The following is a 17,242-nucleotide window of genomic DNA, read 5'->3' as shown; positions in this document are numbered from 1 at the left end:
GTTGGAAACACAAGAGAAGAATCAGTCTGGAAAATAAAAAACAATTGTAAGCAAGGTAAGGTGAGTTGTGCCTTGCTGCGTTAGGGGGCAGCCTGTTTTGGGGTTCTTGTTTTGAATTCTAGGAAATAAAGTAGTATTACAGTGCAACCTTCTAGCAACATAACAAGAGTATTTAGAATATCTTCTTTTTCCAGTTTCTCTGGGTGTATGACGTGAACATACCAGAATGCTGGGATTCTACTTATCAGAGTGCCTGACACTCTGCTGCTAAGACACTAGGCAGGCAAATCTATTGAGTTTCAAACTATAATTATGCATTGCTGGTGTACCAATTACAGCTGGTAACCTCTAGTGAGTTCTGTTTTCCCTGCAATCCTTTATTTTAAATGAAAAAGGAGTTTTCAAAATTATACTATTATAGTAATATTTTACATTTTTGCTCTGGACATTTTTGCATGTGTTGTACAGTATGATTATCTATAGATTTCTAATTAAAGTGGCACAAATAGGTGTCACTGTAGTAATGTACTAAGATCGGAGGCATTACATTTCTTATTAATTTTACATAAGGACAACAGTTTTAAATAAACTATTGTAAAAAATCCACTTCTGTTTTCTTCAGCCATTTTTCTGTAAAATGATAATGATCTATTTCTATTAGAGTAGCCAGCTCACTATCATTCTTTGTTGTTGGCAGTAACTGTCATCACTCCTCTTCAGCAGTTTGCCTTATTTGAAAAGGGAAAAAAATGTCAGTGTGAATAGCAGATTTGTTTAACCGGAACTGCTGTGACTAATGGTATGACCTTAAATTTCACTGTGCACATCAGCTGCAGTTTCTGGAAAGACAATCAAAACACAATCTGCACCAGGCAAGTGCCAAAACATAAAATGATCTTGTGAATATTCCAGAATATGAGCAGAACTCTACTGCTATTCTAAAGACCATCACAAAGACTATGGAAAAATAAACTCAAAGTTTTGACAACAGAACATGGCATTTTTCGGGGGGGGGGGGGGGGAGTTGTAAGCAGTTGTGAAAGTTAACATGCTGAAACTGAGTTTTCTAGCAGAGAGGATAAATCCCCCATTACAGCTAAATTCTAACCCATTTGAACATCACGGGTGCGAAATTTGGAAGCAAACCCTACTTTACTGAGTTGTTTGTAATTTTCCCAAGTTTCTGTTGCAGCTCCTGTTACTGCTATCAGCAGCAGCCCTGAGACAGAAGCATGTTAGCATATTATTACTTATTATTAGTATGTGTTTAAGGGCAGAGCCTAAGGTTCGCAATCACAGATTGAGACCCTGTTGCTTTAGGCACTGTAGAAATGCTTACTAGAAAGCCAGTCCCTACCCCAAAGAGTTTACAATCTAGGGTACAAGAAAATACAATAGGAGAGTGAAACAAAGTGGAGGATGATAGGTTTATTTGTATGGATTTTATTTCATTTTGATTTAGAAGAAATTAAAAGGTGCCCATGGCTCTGAGTGATCTCCCAACTATTTACAATTACAAAAACATAATACATTACAAGCATCTCACACTTCTGCCAAGCAGCAACTCATAAATAAATACTAGCAGCCCTATATGTAGTCTGTACCTCATTCCCTCTACTTCTCCTCAAAGGCCAGGTGAAACAAATGAACTCTGCAGTATGCCCTCAAAGTCAACAAATCTGGGCTAATCTGGACTAGGGAATTTTGTATGAGGTAAAAGTACAGCAAGCACAGTTTATTACAATGAGTGTAGGCACATCTAACACTCCCCATTCTTTCCAGCTACAGGGTGGAGAAGGCATAGGAGACAGAAAAGAGCCCCCTCTCCTCTCTTAGTCCCCAGTGAAGAAAAAAGGAAGAGCATGATCTTGGCGCTGCGGAAAAGAGTTCAGTCCCTTATTGAAAGGGATGAAGGAGGGAAGTCCAGTGCCTAACGGTGGCTTAGAAGGGAGCCTCACATGAGAAATCCACCCCTGGCTCCTTAAGAGGCCCTCTCAATAAGACCTCTCCCACCAAGACTTTGGCTACACACATTTATGAATATTCTAGGGGCAACTTAGTGGCTTTTATCTCCTCCTTCCCTACCAACATCTTCAAGAACTGGTCCACACCCCCAACTTCATTCTGGAGTGGGGATGGTAGTCCTTGACTCCAATCCAAAGGAAAAGGGAATTTTAAAGAAAGATACTCCCTGTTCCTCCTTTATCCTTCAGCTGCATATGCCTAGTTCATGCTGAGTGAGGCTGATGACCTTTTATAGGCTTAGTCCAATTAAAAATCTATTTATCAACCTCAAGTACAAATGTAGAGAAGCCTGCCTATTAGGAGAGGGTTTTTAGGACTATGTCTATAAAAGGCTATATTGCCGCTTTTTCCTTCTTGAGAGGACAGGGGACCTCCTGCAGGGGGTTCACTCTAGGTAGTGGTGTAAGGAGCAAAATGAGATCCTAAGGTCCTGCTCTACAACCTTAAAGGTTTAAAGGTAGTTGCCCTAAGTAAGCATTTAATATTGAGAATTGTACAAAACTTCCTTCTCTTGAACAAGTTGAGAGCATTATACTACAGAGACTTGACCTTTTGGCTTGGATGCGCTTATGCACCCACATAAGCCTGACAGAACTCAAGGCTATGTATGTTTCACTGATTTAACATGGTAGTTAAACCATGGACTTTGTATTCACCAGTAGAATAAATTCTATTTACTGACTATTCATTTTAAACTTTTCTGGTTCCAAGCAGACTTCTTCTGTGAGATAGAGACATCCAACGATCCACTACTAGATTAATCAGACATGAGAGACATAGCTTCTACTATACCAGAAACACACAAGAGTATCACTGCCACTCTCTCATTCCTATCTTTTATCGGATAACATTTTTCTGGGGCGCAATGGAAAAGGTGGAAAAACATATAGTAAGGACTTTACCAGCTTTTTAAGATATCATTCACCACCTCACATTCCAGATTCTGACATCTACAGAGGCTGAGGGGAACTTTATTTACTGTGTATAGATATGAGGAAGTCAATCACCAGCCCAACAAACTGACAATGATAAGTAAAATATATCTAGATGCAGCAATCACTCTGACAATCAGACCTCCTTCTCATAAGTCTTGGTGTTCATCTCGCTATTGGTGGGCAGCACACATAGAGATAAGAAACTTTGCTCCACCGAGGACAGTAGAATTTTTCTCCAGTGTACGGTTGATTGTGTTCTTGACAGTTACAAAGAAACTCTATCAGACATTAACTGTCATGACCAGAACTGGTCTATTATCCATGGAAGGAGCAGAGGTACTCTGAGACCTCAATGAATCATTGTGGTAGATACTGTGTTCTCTCTGGTACCCATTCCCTAAATTGAATGGGGGTAGATACCTAAAAAAACCCCAGATTCTCTGCATTCACAGTTTTGGAGTGGAGAATATACATTTGGAGCTAGATCTCGGCCAATAGATGAGATTGGGTGAGAAACAGAAGAGGTACTTGGAATTCCTGGATCAGTATCATAGGTACAAGATCATTGCAGCATGTCTATCTATAAGATTAGAATTCCTAGCAGGTTCCAATAAGAATTGGATTTGTGTTTCTGTGACACCAGTTGTTTTTCATTATGACCATCTTGATCTTCTGTTAGCATTCTTCTGAGATGAGCTCTTGTGCCTCATAGAAGGATGAATACTCTCTGAACAAATCCCTGATCAGAAAAATTGGCCAGGAAGAGATAAATGAATTTCCTTCTTTCTTGAAGCTAATATTATTGTTACCATGATCCTGGAGAGGGACCCTAGGAGCATATGTAAGATCAAATAGTCAGAGCCTGGAAAAGAAAAAAGCTGCCATCCATCTGCAAAACATAAGAATTCTCTGAGGATGGTAAAATGGGAATGCTTTGCAGACAAGCCTCCATTAGGAATTTATTTAGATGTTTCAGACAGCTCTGTTTATCCCCCAATTCTGTAAGGCTAGAAATAGGATGGAGAGCGGGTTGCAGTGGTCCATTCTGAAGTAGATGATGGATAATCCAATTCTGGTTGTGGACTTTCCATAATTTACTGACACTGGGAATGTGACAAAGCTGTTCCTGAAATTCTTTCACAGCTCCATAGGGTACCTCTTCCGAATGTCTAGTGACTTCATTTTATCAAAACTATAGGTAGTCCTTTTGATCCCAAATTAAGAGATCCTGGTACCAACTGGCAGGTCTCACTCCAAACAGGGCTGGTTGGGAGATGAACAAATAGCTCAGAGGCAATAAAGGGAAACTACTAACCCAGCACTTGTTCTAACTATTGCTTGCAAAGAAGTATTCTCTCCTGTTTTACTTCATGGACTGCTTTAACTTGCCATATCATCTGTATTCCTTTCTATAGTGTCAGGACCACAAGTCAATTATTCTGATAACTATTAATAGCCTCAACTTTCCATAAAGTTTCCCACTATCACGAAGATAGCTGGAAATTGATTTGTCTGAGCATCTGATCCCAAGAATTAAAGCTCTACATACCTGCATGAAAACAGATTTGAGTCCCACTTTTTATTTTTATTTCCAAGAAGAAGCCCTTAGGCCATGCAATTTTTAGGTTGAGAGAACCATGTGTAATGGGGTGTTCACCCCACAAAGGTGGAGAAATGGTTAATGTGGGCCCAAGAGGCCAATTAACCACCTACATGCACCTGGAGGGTGGGCCAGGCACAATTAAAGATGAGTCCCAACTGGGAGAGGAGGCGGGTGGTTTCTATAAAGGGAAGAAGCCCAGAGTAGAAGTGGGGTGCAGGGAGAGAAGGGAAGAACTATAATAGAGTACAGTAGTGGTGGCAGAGCACAAGCTGGAGTTTACCCCCTGACCTCAATGGAGAGGGAAGCAGGGGTGAAGGAGTCTCTTTAAGTGGGCCTGAGAGAACACCAACTAACAAGCAGAAGGGTTCGGCTGGTACACTGCAGTTGAGGATCCAGACTAAGGAGTAAGACTCCAGGAAGTAACCCCTGAAAGCCAGTGTTCTGTTCTGCTTCTTGCCCAGTTCAGGCAACCACTCCAAACCTTCTTTGCTCTTTTCCTGCCAGGGGTGGGGTGGGGTGACACCATCTTGACTAGGCTGTCAGGGAAACTGCTTTCTGTTTATAGAGCTCCCCAATGAGACTCTTGAGGAAGCAGAAGACACAGACTCTTCCTTTTGCCTCTGGCTTTTCGTGGCCAAGCTTTCTGCCTGAAGCCTCCAGGGGCACCAGAAGCTACAAATGCCTCAGAAGGGGAAGGAAAGCTGAAGGGACAATCTCTGCAAAGAAAGAAAAAAAATCAAATGCAGCCCTGGGATATTGCTGCAAATAAGACACATTATTGTGCCATATTGTTAGTCTAAAAATCTAAAATAAAGCTTAGATTTCTCCTCAGAAAAGCGCTGCAGTAGGAAGGCCTGGCTGAGCTGTCAGCTGTTGTGGAGGCAGAAAAAAATGGAGGGAACCTTCAGGAGGTGGGGCATTCCCATGCTACACGTGACTAGGGTTTGGTTTTGCCCCTAAGCTGCAAGCAGGCTGAAGTACCCAGAGTAATGGATCTCTAGACATTAGCATGAAGAAGAACTGAAGTTAAATTGCAAGAGCAGTTGTATCACACAGCCTTAACTTTAAAAAAGTTAATGAAATTAATGTCTAGAATTAGATGGAGTGTAGGATGTAAATTAAAAGGGAAAAGGAGAGAAATAAAAATATGTCACTGGAAGCCTGGTGTACATATCCCCCACAGTGCTTGAAGTGGTCTGAAAAAGGTGCATGTGGGGGTCTATCATCATCACCATCACACGTGCCCGTCCATCTGCTCAGCAATTAATTCTGTCCCTCAATCCCCAAACTGATCTTGTCCCCACCAGCCCCCCCTCAATTCTGTTCCCAATCTGTTCCCCACATCAGTTCTACCCCGCAGCAGCTCCTGGGGCTCTTCACCATCTTTCCCAGGCCTAGGGGAGTAGCTGCAGTTTGGGGTCCACCTCCCCCTTCCCAGGCTCTGTGTTGCAGGGAGCAGGGGAGGGAACAGACAAGAACTATCCCATTGCTCATAGGAGAGCAGGAAGGAGGGAGCAGAGCCACCTTGAGCTGCTGGGTTCTTTCTGTTCCCTCCTCCTCCCTACCTTCCAGTGAGAATGGTGTCAGCTGCTGAGGGGAGGACACAGAGTTCTGACAGCTTCCTGCAGCAGCCATGATCAACTGTGCTTTTCCAGGAGGAAAGAAGCCAATCAGAGGGGATTTTGCCCGAGGCAATGGTAAAACTCTGCATTCCACAGCGACCCAATGAACTTTTTAGAAATTTAATTTCCTGGGTTTGCAGCCCATTGCACTTCAAATCTTCAAACCACCCAAATAGAGTAGGAAGAGAATATTTTGTTACCTTGAATGTCATCATTGAAAGTGCAGTATTTGTTACGATACTTATTCAGGAGGCGGAATGCATTGGCATTAGCAAAATCCTCAAACTGAATAAGGCAATTCATGCCATACCTAGAAATACAAAGGAAATGTAAATTTAAAAATAGGAAACAATCCAATATTGCACATATAAAATTGTTAGCACTTGAAATCAGATTTTGGATAAGAGTATAATAAAAACTATACATAAAGTAATGAGCTTCTGTCCTATATTGTATTATTGTACTCATGCACTTTACTTGGAAGGAAGATTTTGGACTACTCACACACCTTACTGTTACAAATTAACTAACGGTACAGGAAAAAAGGCCTAGGCTGCAGCGATCTCTACAGAAACCTTTATGGAATGTGTACCAGTAGTCAAGTAAAGGGGAAAAAAATAGGGCTCAGAAGGAATGGGATGGAAAATAACACTGGATATATTCTAATGCCATTATGCAAATCAGTAGGATGCCCGCAGAATATTCTCAGTTTTGGTCATCCTGTCTCAGAGAAATGAGCAGATACTGAGGGAATTCAGACACAGGTGAAAAAATGATTAGAAACATAAAAAAATAACTACAGAGGCATTGGCCATGGTTTAATAGTTAAAAGTTGAGTTAAATTTTATACTTAAAGCAGGGATTTAACCTCTTTGGTATGTATGAAAAAGCACCATATCTTATCCAAAGTTGCAGTATCTATTGTTTGAGTGTACAATGAATTTACAGTAAATTAACAAGTAAACAGTTAATTAGTCCATGTTAAAATTAATTTAAATGCATCATTTCAGGAATTTAACATCTGTTTCAGTCTTTTCTTTCTCGTGATTGATCTTAGGAATGGAATGACACAGAATCTTCAAGAGTACCATATAGTTAAAATTAATTGAAATCTTCTGCATAGGTTACATTTGGAGAAATTAGGATGTAATTAAACTAAATTATTAATGATTGCTGTATTTACTTGACATGATTATATAGGGCAGTTCAACAGCTCAGGTAATTCTAAAATAGGGCCAGTGTAACATCAGAGGTAATTTGACCAATTACGATGCCAATTCTATAGCTGTGATAAATCAATATAAGGGAATCTGGACGGGTACCAAGATGGTAGATTACTTGGCTCACTTCTCACTGTTCTCTAAAGGTTCTGTGCTTGCATGCCAGCTTGAGCAGTAGTGTTTGCAAGGCTCTTAATAGCATTGATGCCTTGACTCCATTGCGCGCCAAAGCACCACTGCCAGGGAGCACAGCGGGAGCCTTTTAAAAGTGCTAATCTGTCTTTTTGCATAACATCAATCTCTATAATTTCCCTCTAATCTAATAAATCAATTGCATATTAAGGGCCAGATTCACCAGTGTATGTCAGCTATTTTGTTCTTGTCTGGTATACTGATGAATTTGTCCTTAAAAGTTTTTTGTTTTTTTTTTAAAGCGATTTTAACATTGATTCAATGTATCTTCAAATCATTAGAAATACTGCATGGTAGCATTCTCTTTGCATTTCTTGTTTAGTGATCATGTGTGATATTTTTAATAATTTTTTAAAACCAAGGAAATTCCCAGACAAAACCAAACCAAGAACAAAATAAAACAAACACCCGTTCCCACCCCCACCCCCATTAAGATGCAATTAAGGCTGAGAGTACAATCAATAATTTAAGTGTAAACAAAAACACCATGGGATAGGGAAACACCAAGAGCTACAAAGGTAGGAATGTCAGACTTAAGGCTAACACTAACCCCCCCCCCACCATTTTAAAGGTATGGAAATACACAGCTAAGACACTTCAACAACCTTAACTCTACCTGTAATAACAAGGAGGGGAAACGTATGTAGAAAATCTGTCTTTAAAATCAGTTTAATCTAATTTGCGATTACACACATTCTAATGCCTTAATCATAATCATATGATTATTGAATGGTATCAGTACCACTATCTACACTGAACAGCAGCAAGGCAAAATCTCAGATCCCCTGTTCAAAAGCACCAACTGCCTGAGCTAAAGGAGAATCCATACAGAAGAGGGAAGTGGTACACATACACACTAGCCTGTTCATTACAATATTTAACTCTAGTCCTAGGTGTATGTTAGTGCAATTTTCCTTCAAAACTCAGGTGTATTAGGCAAACTAAATTGAGCAAAACTGTAAGATAAAAAAACAAAAGCAAAGAATTGTTGTGACCATATTTATCTCTATGGAAAACATACATTTACAGCCATATTACAATTAGCCAGAGCAGAAAGGACTCCACTGATGATAATCCCTGCTGAACATACATCTTCAGATTTTATGGGAAATGCTGGAGCTATTTGGAACGTTAATTAGAGGCCAATGCTTAAAAGGCAAATCTGTTGGTCAGTAATTTGGTATAGTAAATCATGACTGAATCCAAACAACCACTTCACTATCACCAAGATGGCCTAGTGCTTGGATGAGATCAGCTGTTGGATGAAGAACAGCTGGTTGATACTGAACCAGAAAGTCAGAGGTAATGCTGGTGAACAGAGGAAAGTACTTTGAAGACTTGTAGCCATAGTGCAGTGTCCATTTGTTGAAGATACACAACCACAACTGGTCAATTCAGTAAGTTGTCCAGTAGTACTCTTGGATTTCTTGCTGATGCTGAACTCTCACATAACGAATCTGCAAACACTTTTTACCATCTCTGCTTGGCTAGGAAATGCTATCCTATCCTGGCAGATGAAGATCTGGCTTCAGTTATTCATGCCTTCATCATCTCTCTGCTGGATTACAGCAATGCAATATACCTCGGCATGAAGGCTTTAGCACTTAGGAAACTCCAACTAGTTCAGAACTGTCCTCAGCAACAAAGGCTACTGCAAACATACCAAAACTGTCCTCTGCTCTCTACAATGGCTTCCCATAGAATCAAGTTCAAAGTCTCAGTCCTTATCTTCAGTGCACTGCATGGCCTGGGCCCAGGATATCTAAAGATTGTCTAAAGCTTTTGGATGAAGACCATGGTTGACAACTGTGTTCTTCTGGCAAAATGAAACTCTCAAGAATAAGAGTAAAGCTTTCTGTAGAGGAGACAGAATTTTTTTTGGGGGTGGTCAAACTGTACGAAGAATTCGCCAGAAATGAAGGACCATCACAAACCTCACCATCTTCTGCTCCAAATGCAAGATGTATTTATTTAACCTTGCCTTTTCTTACATAAACATGCAGCAACAGGTATATTTATATATTTTTTTAAAACCACACTCTATCAAAACAAGATACTCTACACTGTACATGGTTCTTTGTCTAGAGATATGATGAGAACACAAACATGTGATAGATGTGTAGTCACGTTGATTAATCCACTCATGGAAGGCACTTAGATACTCCATGATGAGCACAGTACAAAAATGTATATACACTGCTACCTTAATGTAACGCCACCCATATAACACGAATTTGGATATAACGCGGTAAAGCAGTGCTCTGGGGGGGCCAGGGCTGTGCACTCTGGTGGATCAAAGCAAGTTCAATATAACATGGTTTCACCTATATCGCAGTAAGATTTTTTGGCTCCCAAGGACAATGTTATATTGAGGTGGAGGTGTATATAATAGAATAGAGCCCTCTTCAATGGAAGAACCATGGCAAGGCATTCAGTATATCAATAGAACCTCAAAAATAAAGTTTTCACTGTAGAATGGTTTCTGATTGATTGAGTGTTAATTTTTTCAAAAATTTTTTTTAGCATTGTCAGTGAATTATGGTCACCCAGGAATCTGACTGGTACAGACGCCATTTATTCTAACATGTGATATAATCAGTGAAGAGACTTTAGATGCAATATACTTTATACCAGGAAGATCAGACTAAGACTTTAGTTAGAATAATTTACCATTACCACGGACATCAAAATATTTTTTATATGTTAAACATCCATGTTAATATTTTTCTCTACTCATATGTTTGTTTTAAAATAGTAATGCAACAATGGTTCTGTAGTTAAGGCACGGGATTGGCTTGGTCCTAAACCTTGCTCTGCCACTAACACGTGTAACCTTTGTAAGCTACTGCATCCTCACTCATAAAACAGATTAAATCCATTAATGTTTATGAGGTGCTGGAACAATATGGTGATGTAGGCCATTGAATATCCTACAATCAAATGATAACTAAGTATTTTATTAAAAATAAGAGATGGGCCAAAGCTGCATGACTCAAATCCAGATCCAAAACTTCGCCAAATGTCAGTGTTACTCAGACCCAGGCTTTTGGCTCAGGCCCTTATAAAGTTGTCTGATAGCCATGAAACTTAAGGTATGTCTACACTATGAAATTACTCCAATCTTACAGAATTCGATTTTTGGCAACAGATTGTATAAAGTAGAGTGCATGCGTCCACACTAAGCACATTAATTCGGCGGTGTGCGTCCATAGTGCCGAAGCTAGCATCGACTTCCGGAGCGTTGCACTGTGGTAGCTATCCCATAGTTCGCGCAGTCTTCCCCGCCCATTGGAATTCTGGGTTGAGATCCCAATGCCTGATGGGGCAAAAAACATTGTCGCAGGTACATGTCGTCAGCCCCCAGATGTTTAAAAGGGGACTGGATAAATTCATGGTGGCTAAGTCCATAAATGGCTATTAGCCAGAATGGGTAAGAATGGTGTCCCTAGCCTCTGTTCGTCAGAGGGTGGAGATGGATGGCAGGAGAGAGATCACTTGATCATTGCCTGTTAGATTCACTCCCTCTGGGGCACCTGGCATTGGCCACTGTCGGTAGACAGATACTGGGCTAGATGGACCTTTGGTCTGACCCGGTACGGCCTCTCTTATGTTCTTATGTTCTTATCCCCAAACGCATTAACAGACTTTTCCAGTAGCTGTACTGGCCGCAAATGCATCACAAGTCCTCAGGGCAAATTAAGCATTAAAAAATGCTTGTATATATAATACATGGTTTAAAAGCAAAGGTACACTCACCAGATGTCCCTTCTACGACTTCATGGTCCGGGATACTGCCTTGGGAGGGTATTTCAGTCAGGGTGAGAAAAAGATCCTGGCTGTTGGGGAGAACGGTGTGCTGTGTGCTCTCCTCAAGGTCGTCGTCCTCCTCCTCCTCATCTTCCCCGTCCGCAAAATCCTCAGGCATGGCTGAGAGTACCCCCTCCTCGGAATCCATGGTCAGGAGTGGGGTAGTGGTGGCAGCCCCCCCTAGAATTGCATGCAGCTCAGCGTAGAAGCGGCATGTCTGAGGCTCTGCCCCAGAGCATCCATTTGATTCTTTGGTTTTCTGGTACGCTTGTCTGAGCTCCTTAACTTTCACACGGCACTGTACTGAGTCCCTGTTGTGGCCTCTCTCCATCATGCCCTTGGAGATGTTTTCAAATGTTTTGGCATTTCATCTTTTGGAACGTAGTTCTGATAGTACAGAATCGTCTCCCCATACAGCAATCAGATCCAGTACCTCCCATATGGTCCATGCTGGAGCTCTTTTTTGATTCTCGGACTGCATGGTTACCTCTGCTGATGAGCTCTGCATGGTCACCTGTGCTGATGAGCTTGACTGGCCAAACAGGAAATGAGATTCAAAAGTTTGCGGGGCTTTTCCTGTCTACCTGGCCAGTGCATCTGAGTTCAGATTGCTGTCCAGGGCGGTCACAATGTGTGCACTGTCGGATAGCTCGCAGAGGCCAAAACCGTCAAATTGCATCCACACTAATCCTAATTCAAACCAGCGATATCGATTTCAGCGCTACTCCCCTCGTCAGGGAGGAGTACAGAAATCAATTTTTAAAGAGCCCTTTATGTCGAAGTAAATGGCTTTGTTGTGTGGTCGGGTGCAGGGTTAATTCGATTTAACACTGCTAAATTCGACATAAACTCATAGTGTAGACCAGGCCTTAGATATACATGCAAACTTCCCCAAAGGTGGAGGTGCTCAGAGTCAGGATTTAGGTTTGAATTAAAAATTTGAAAAAAAATCAAATATATTGTAAATTTTGGCAAGTCCTTTGGCAAGCCTTTAGCGATTTCTTCATTGTTTGAAATTTCATGAAAGTCTGGAATAAAAAATAAACTAATGAATTGCTCAGAGATTCTCTTTTTATGATGCTGTATTGGCTCACTAGCTACCTGATCCTGCCCCTTTCGAAGTCAAAAATAAAACCCAGGGAAGCTGAAAATGTAATCTTAGCTGTTTTAGAAGCACGAAAGCTCATGCTCCAAAACGTCTGTTAGTCTATAAGGTGCCACAGGATTCTTTGCTGCTTTTAGCTGTTTTAGTTATTCAACTGTTTTTTTCCAGTGTTACAATTCAGTGCTCTCATTGTGACTGTTCTATGGTCTATCAAAGAGCAATCTCAAGTTACTTTTCATTTTATACTCATTTAAAAAAAATGAACCGAGATTTGAGACAGATGATCTAAGTGAGATTCTTTTTCTTTCAAAATCTTCAGGTCTTGTTTAGAGACTTGGCACTGTGACACTTCTTTTTTGAATACTGAACATACCGATTGGTCAAGTGGCTGCATAGACTATATCAGAAATAAAAACACTGAATCAACAGAAATCCTATCTTCCCTCTAGAAATGGGAAATGACAGTATTCTTCACAACATTTTTTCAGCTTCTAAAGGTTTGTATTGTACATTGGCCTCTTAAAATACTGAGAGATCCCAAATAAGTGAGCCCATATTCTTATAAGTTTATATTCTTATTAGCTGTTGAAGTATAACATCATGGGTACTTAATTAAATGATTTCTATCTTAAACATGGGCAGGAGTCCTGTTATGAAAAGATATTTATAAAATACATTATATAGTAAATCTTTCTATCTAGCTTAAACAATTAGGGTCTGTGCTTGCTATGTGCATGTTGTGTTGTTTCTTGAAAAGCACACTCTTTGAACTATTAAAAACGATCGATAATAGAATAATAGCATTTCTTCCTTTTCTTTGCTAGTCAATAATTTTACTTTGAATGCTTGAAAAGTGTTAGAAAAGCTCAGCTTTGAGGTTTTCATTCCATGAATACATGATATAACACTGATTCAAAAAAAGTCAAAGTTTTGTAAGAGTTATATAAGAGTTGTTTAAAGAAAATATAAATATTTGGCTGCACTTCAGTAGTGTGTGGGTTAAAATGAAATGTCAGAATGAAAGGTGCTATATTATAAACATGATTCTTAATAATTAGTATTATTAATAGGATCTCATTTCCCAAAAAGCTTGAACTGAATTTCTAAATTTGTGCATGAAATATTTTTGTGGGCTAACGTTCAGATTTATGCCTACAAATGGAAACTGCATGTGAGAAGCAGGTACTTAGAGATTTCCATTTACTTTCACAAATCACTCTCTGCACTTACTATCAAGGCAGCATTTTGCAATTTGGTCCATAATAGTTAGAGTTTTTGTTTAAATAAGTTTACTATATGACTAGAATAAGCACAGTGCAATGTTCACTGCCAAGATATAACTCCTCCATCCTCAAATAAGGACGGGTAATGGAAACACTACAGTCCATTAGCTGTGTGTGTGGAGGGGAGAGCGGGGGGGGGGGGAATAAGGGGCTTTTTAGTGATAATTTTAAATGAAATACGTTGTACTAAAGTTTCAATTTTATTTACATTTTTGGGTCTAACAGAATGTTTCTTAATTCTTCTACAATAAGGCCTCAATTGAATGAGGTACTTAAGTATGTGAGAATTCCCACTGAAAGCAATAGCACTGATCATGCACATAAAGTGCCTACGTTCCTTGTTGAATTAACGCCCAAGTGATTTATAGCAACTGATATTCCTTTCTGAAAAGGATTTTTATAATACATTTTGCCAGATCTTAAAAATGTCACGTGTTTAGCAGTTCAGAACAAGAAATACTAATTTAATTTGGTTATACTTGTGTTGGTCTCAATCTCTTCTCTTTAAATATAAATGATGAAATTGGATAGTGCAATTAGTCTGAAGCCTGGGGCAGCACATCTGCTCTTTCGAGCAGCTACTTATGGTATAATGAACAGATGGAAATATCTGAACTCCCACGGCTGATAGCTCTCACCCTGACTGTTAAAATCCAGCACATAATTATTTGTTGGAAGCATCAAACAGAAGTTTTGTGAAGAAAATTCTTCAGGTATTACACAAATTATGGAGTATATTTAATATTTGATGCTCTTAGGAAAAACTTCATCTTAAATAACAGAACTTTGTGTTGGATTTTTTTACTGCATCAAAATGTCAAGACATCCTATTTATTTGCAACACAAATTACATTTTGAAATAAAAAGAGTGTTGTCTAATGGTTAGGCCAGATAAATGGAAGAAGTAAACCTCAGTTCTATTTCCATCGCTGTCTTAGCCTCTATTTCTGTAATGCTGTCTGACAAAAAATTCACTGCAACCTCTACGTATTCAATTTCCCCATGTGTAAAATAGGAATGATAAAATGTAATCACTTTTGTAGTATGTGCTGAAATCCCCTGATATAAACATGAAGTATAGTACTTATTTGATACGACATACCATTCACAGTTCTAGTTTTACTTTAAGTTAAACATTTGAATAAGAACCAAATGGTCTGTATCAATAATTGGATTTGCTGAAAATTAAGTTTTAAGTGGAGCAGGTTTGCTTTTCAGAATTTCAGTGCCAGAAGTACTTGCATTAACTTAATCTATTTTTGAACTAATTTAGACCATCCATACCATAGTTGTGACAAAAGAGCTATATTGGACAAAATAATCACATTAGACAAGCACAAAATATAGAGATAAACAACCAAGACTACTTAGAATAAAATGGCTACCCATTATATATATTTTACTAGGGTCTTTTCTCTCCTTAGAAAAGACAAGGACAATTTGTTTGGCAAGTTCATTTGTCTCTCTCTTACCTTGGAATTCTGTGATTTCATCAGTTCTATGATGGGCCTCACTTAGGCCCTGACCCTATGCGGTGCTGAGTGCTTTCAGCTCACACCGAGTTTAACACTCTACCCAACACATGCTTCCCCATCTGAGCTGCTGCCTGTGCTACTCCTGGCTACACTGCTATTGTGAGCTAGTAGGTATGCCAACTTTCTAATCGCAGAAAACCAAACATCCTTGCCCTGCCCCTCCCCCAATGCTCTGCTCCTGCCCACCCTTTCTCTGAGGCCCCATCCCCTCCCTCCGTTGTTCGCTCTCCCCCACCCTGGCTCACTAGTTTATATTCACCGGGCTGGGGCAGGGGTTGGGGTGAGGGAGTGGGTGAGGGCTCTGGGGTGGGGCTGGGGATGAGGGATTTGGGGTGCAGGAGGGGTTTCTGGGCTGGGGGTGTGCGGGGCTGAGGGATTTGGAGTGTGGGAGGGGGCTCTGGCTGGGGGTGCAGGCTCTGGGGTGGGGCCATCGATGAGGGGTTTGGTGTGTAGGAGGGGGCTCCAGGCTGGGGGAAAGGGATTTGGAGGGCGGGCGGCGCGGGCTCCAAGCTGGGGCAGAGGATTGGGGCACGGGAGGGGGTGAGGGATGCAGGCAGAGCTTACCTGAGGCGGCTCCTAGGAAACGGCGGCATGTCCCTCTTGTTCCTAGGCACAGAGGCCAGGGGCCTCCGCGCGCTGCCCCCGCCTGCAGGCATCACCCCCACAGCTCCCATTGGCTTCAGTTCCCAGCAAATGGGAGCTGCAGACCTGGTGCTTGGGCAGCACATGGAGCCCCTGTGGCCACCCCCAAGCCGGAGGGACATGCCAGCTGCTTCCCAGGAGCCACACAGGCCTGGGCAGGGAGCCTGTCTTAGCTCCACTGTGCCACCAACTGGACTTTTCCGCCACGGTCCCTTTTCAACCAGGTATTCCGGCAACCCTATTGAGAAGAGCTAGCACATCTGTCTATCCTAGCTAGGACGCATGCTCCCAGATGCACTGCAGACATACCCACCAAGTCAAAGTCAAATTAAATGGAAAGTGCCCAGCACTTTGCAGGATTGGGCCCTAAGAGTAGACTGTTGAACTGGTAAGTATTTCCATAGCAGTTCCCCAGTGACCTTTGCTAAATGTTAATGATCACTTCAGTTGTGTAGTATCCTTGGGGCAGCCGGTGTAGGAAGCAATCACTTGAGGCCAGAGAGCAGACAGCTAACCAAAACCTCTATTTTATTTACAGAGACAGAGAGCTCACTCAGCCGGTTGAAACCGGCTGAGCTATCCCTTAATAGACTAACTCAGTTGCCATAGTAACAAAACCCATGACAACCAAATACACAACATATTCCTCCCCCCCAATAAGAACATCCCCTAAATAAAACACACACTAAACTAGAGAAGGAGGGTAGACTGCCTCCATTCCCGGCTAAACCCTGGGGATTATTTTGCCCCATAACCGTGGGTTCGCCCTAACTAAAGATCCAGCCGATGAGGAGGCCTTCTGTCTCTAGGTGGATTACGGCGAACGTCTGGTGTTGTTGCACCCGAAAGTACTAGGGGCTCAGGGTCCGCAGCACGAATAGGTGAGGAGGTGGTATCAGCTCGTGCTGGGCAAAGGGGTATCTCAGCTGCCGGCAGTAATGGAGGAGAACAGTCAGGAACAGGTGACTCATGATTCGGTGTCTCACCAGGAGGGGTGAAGTCAGACCCCTCAACTGCAGATGGGTCCTGAAGACTGGCATGACCTGGCAACAGCTGATCTACATGTCGCCGCCAGGTAAGATTCTCTGCAGTCCGGACTGTATAGGAAACAGGTCCTGTTTGAGTGATGACTGTGGCCGGGACCCATTTAGCTCTGGAAGTATAATTCCGAGCCAAAACTGGCTGCCCTGGGCTAAAGGTTCAGTCTTTTGCTCTGGGTGCCCGTCTGATGACTTGATATTGCTGCTGATGTTGCACAGTTTGTCTGGGTTCA

General features: G+C 41.3%; 1 protein-coding gene across 1 annotated transcript in view; it reads right to left on the bottom strand.

Annotated features, from left to right (window-relative positions):
- Positions 1-17,242, bottom strand: part of ME1 (malic enzyme 1) — a 358,155-nt gene that overhangs the window by 98,611 nt on the left and 242,302 nt on the right. The window contains exon 7 of the mRNA XM_039529885.1: positions 6,386-6,495. Within this exon, the coding sequence (XP_039385819.1) occupies positions 6,386-6,495 (110 nt within the window). The remainder of the gene's footprint in view (positions 1-6,385; positions 6,496-17,242) is intronic.

Source organism: Mauremys reevesii, linkage group 3 (assembly GCF_016161935.1).
Source record: "Mauremys reevesii isolate NIE-2019 linkage group 3, ASM1616193v1, whole genome shotgun sequence".
NCBI lineage: Eukaryota > Metazoa > Chordata > Testudines > Geoemydidae > Mauremys > Mauremys reevesii.
The sequence above is the reverse complement of the archived record's forward strand: the minus strand, read 5'-3'. Positions and strand labels throughout refer to the sequence as shown.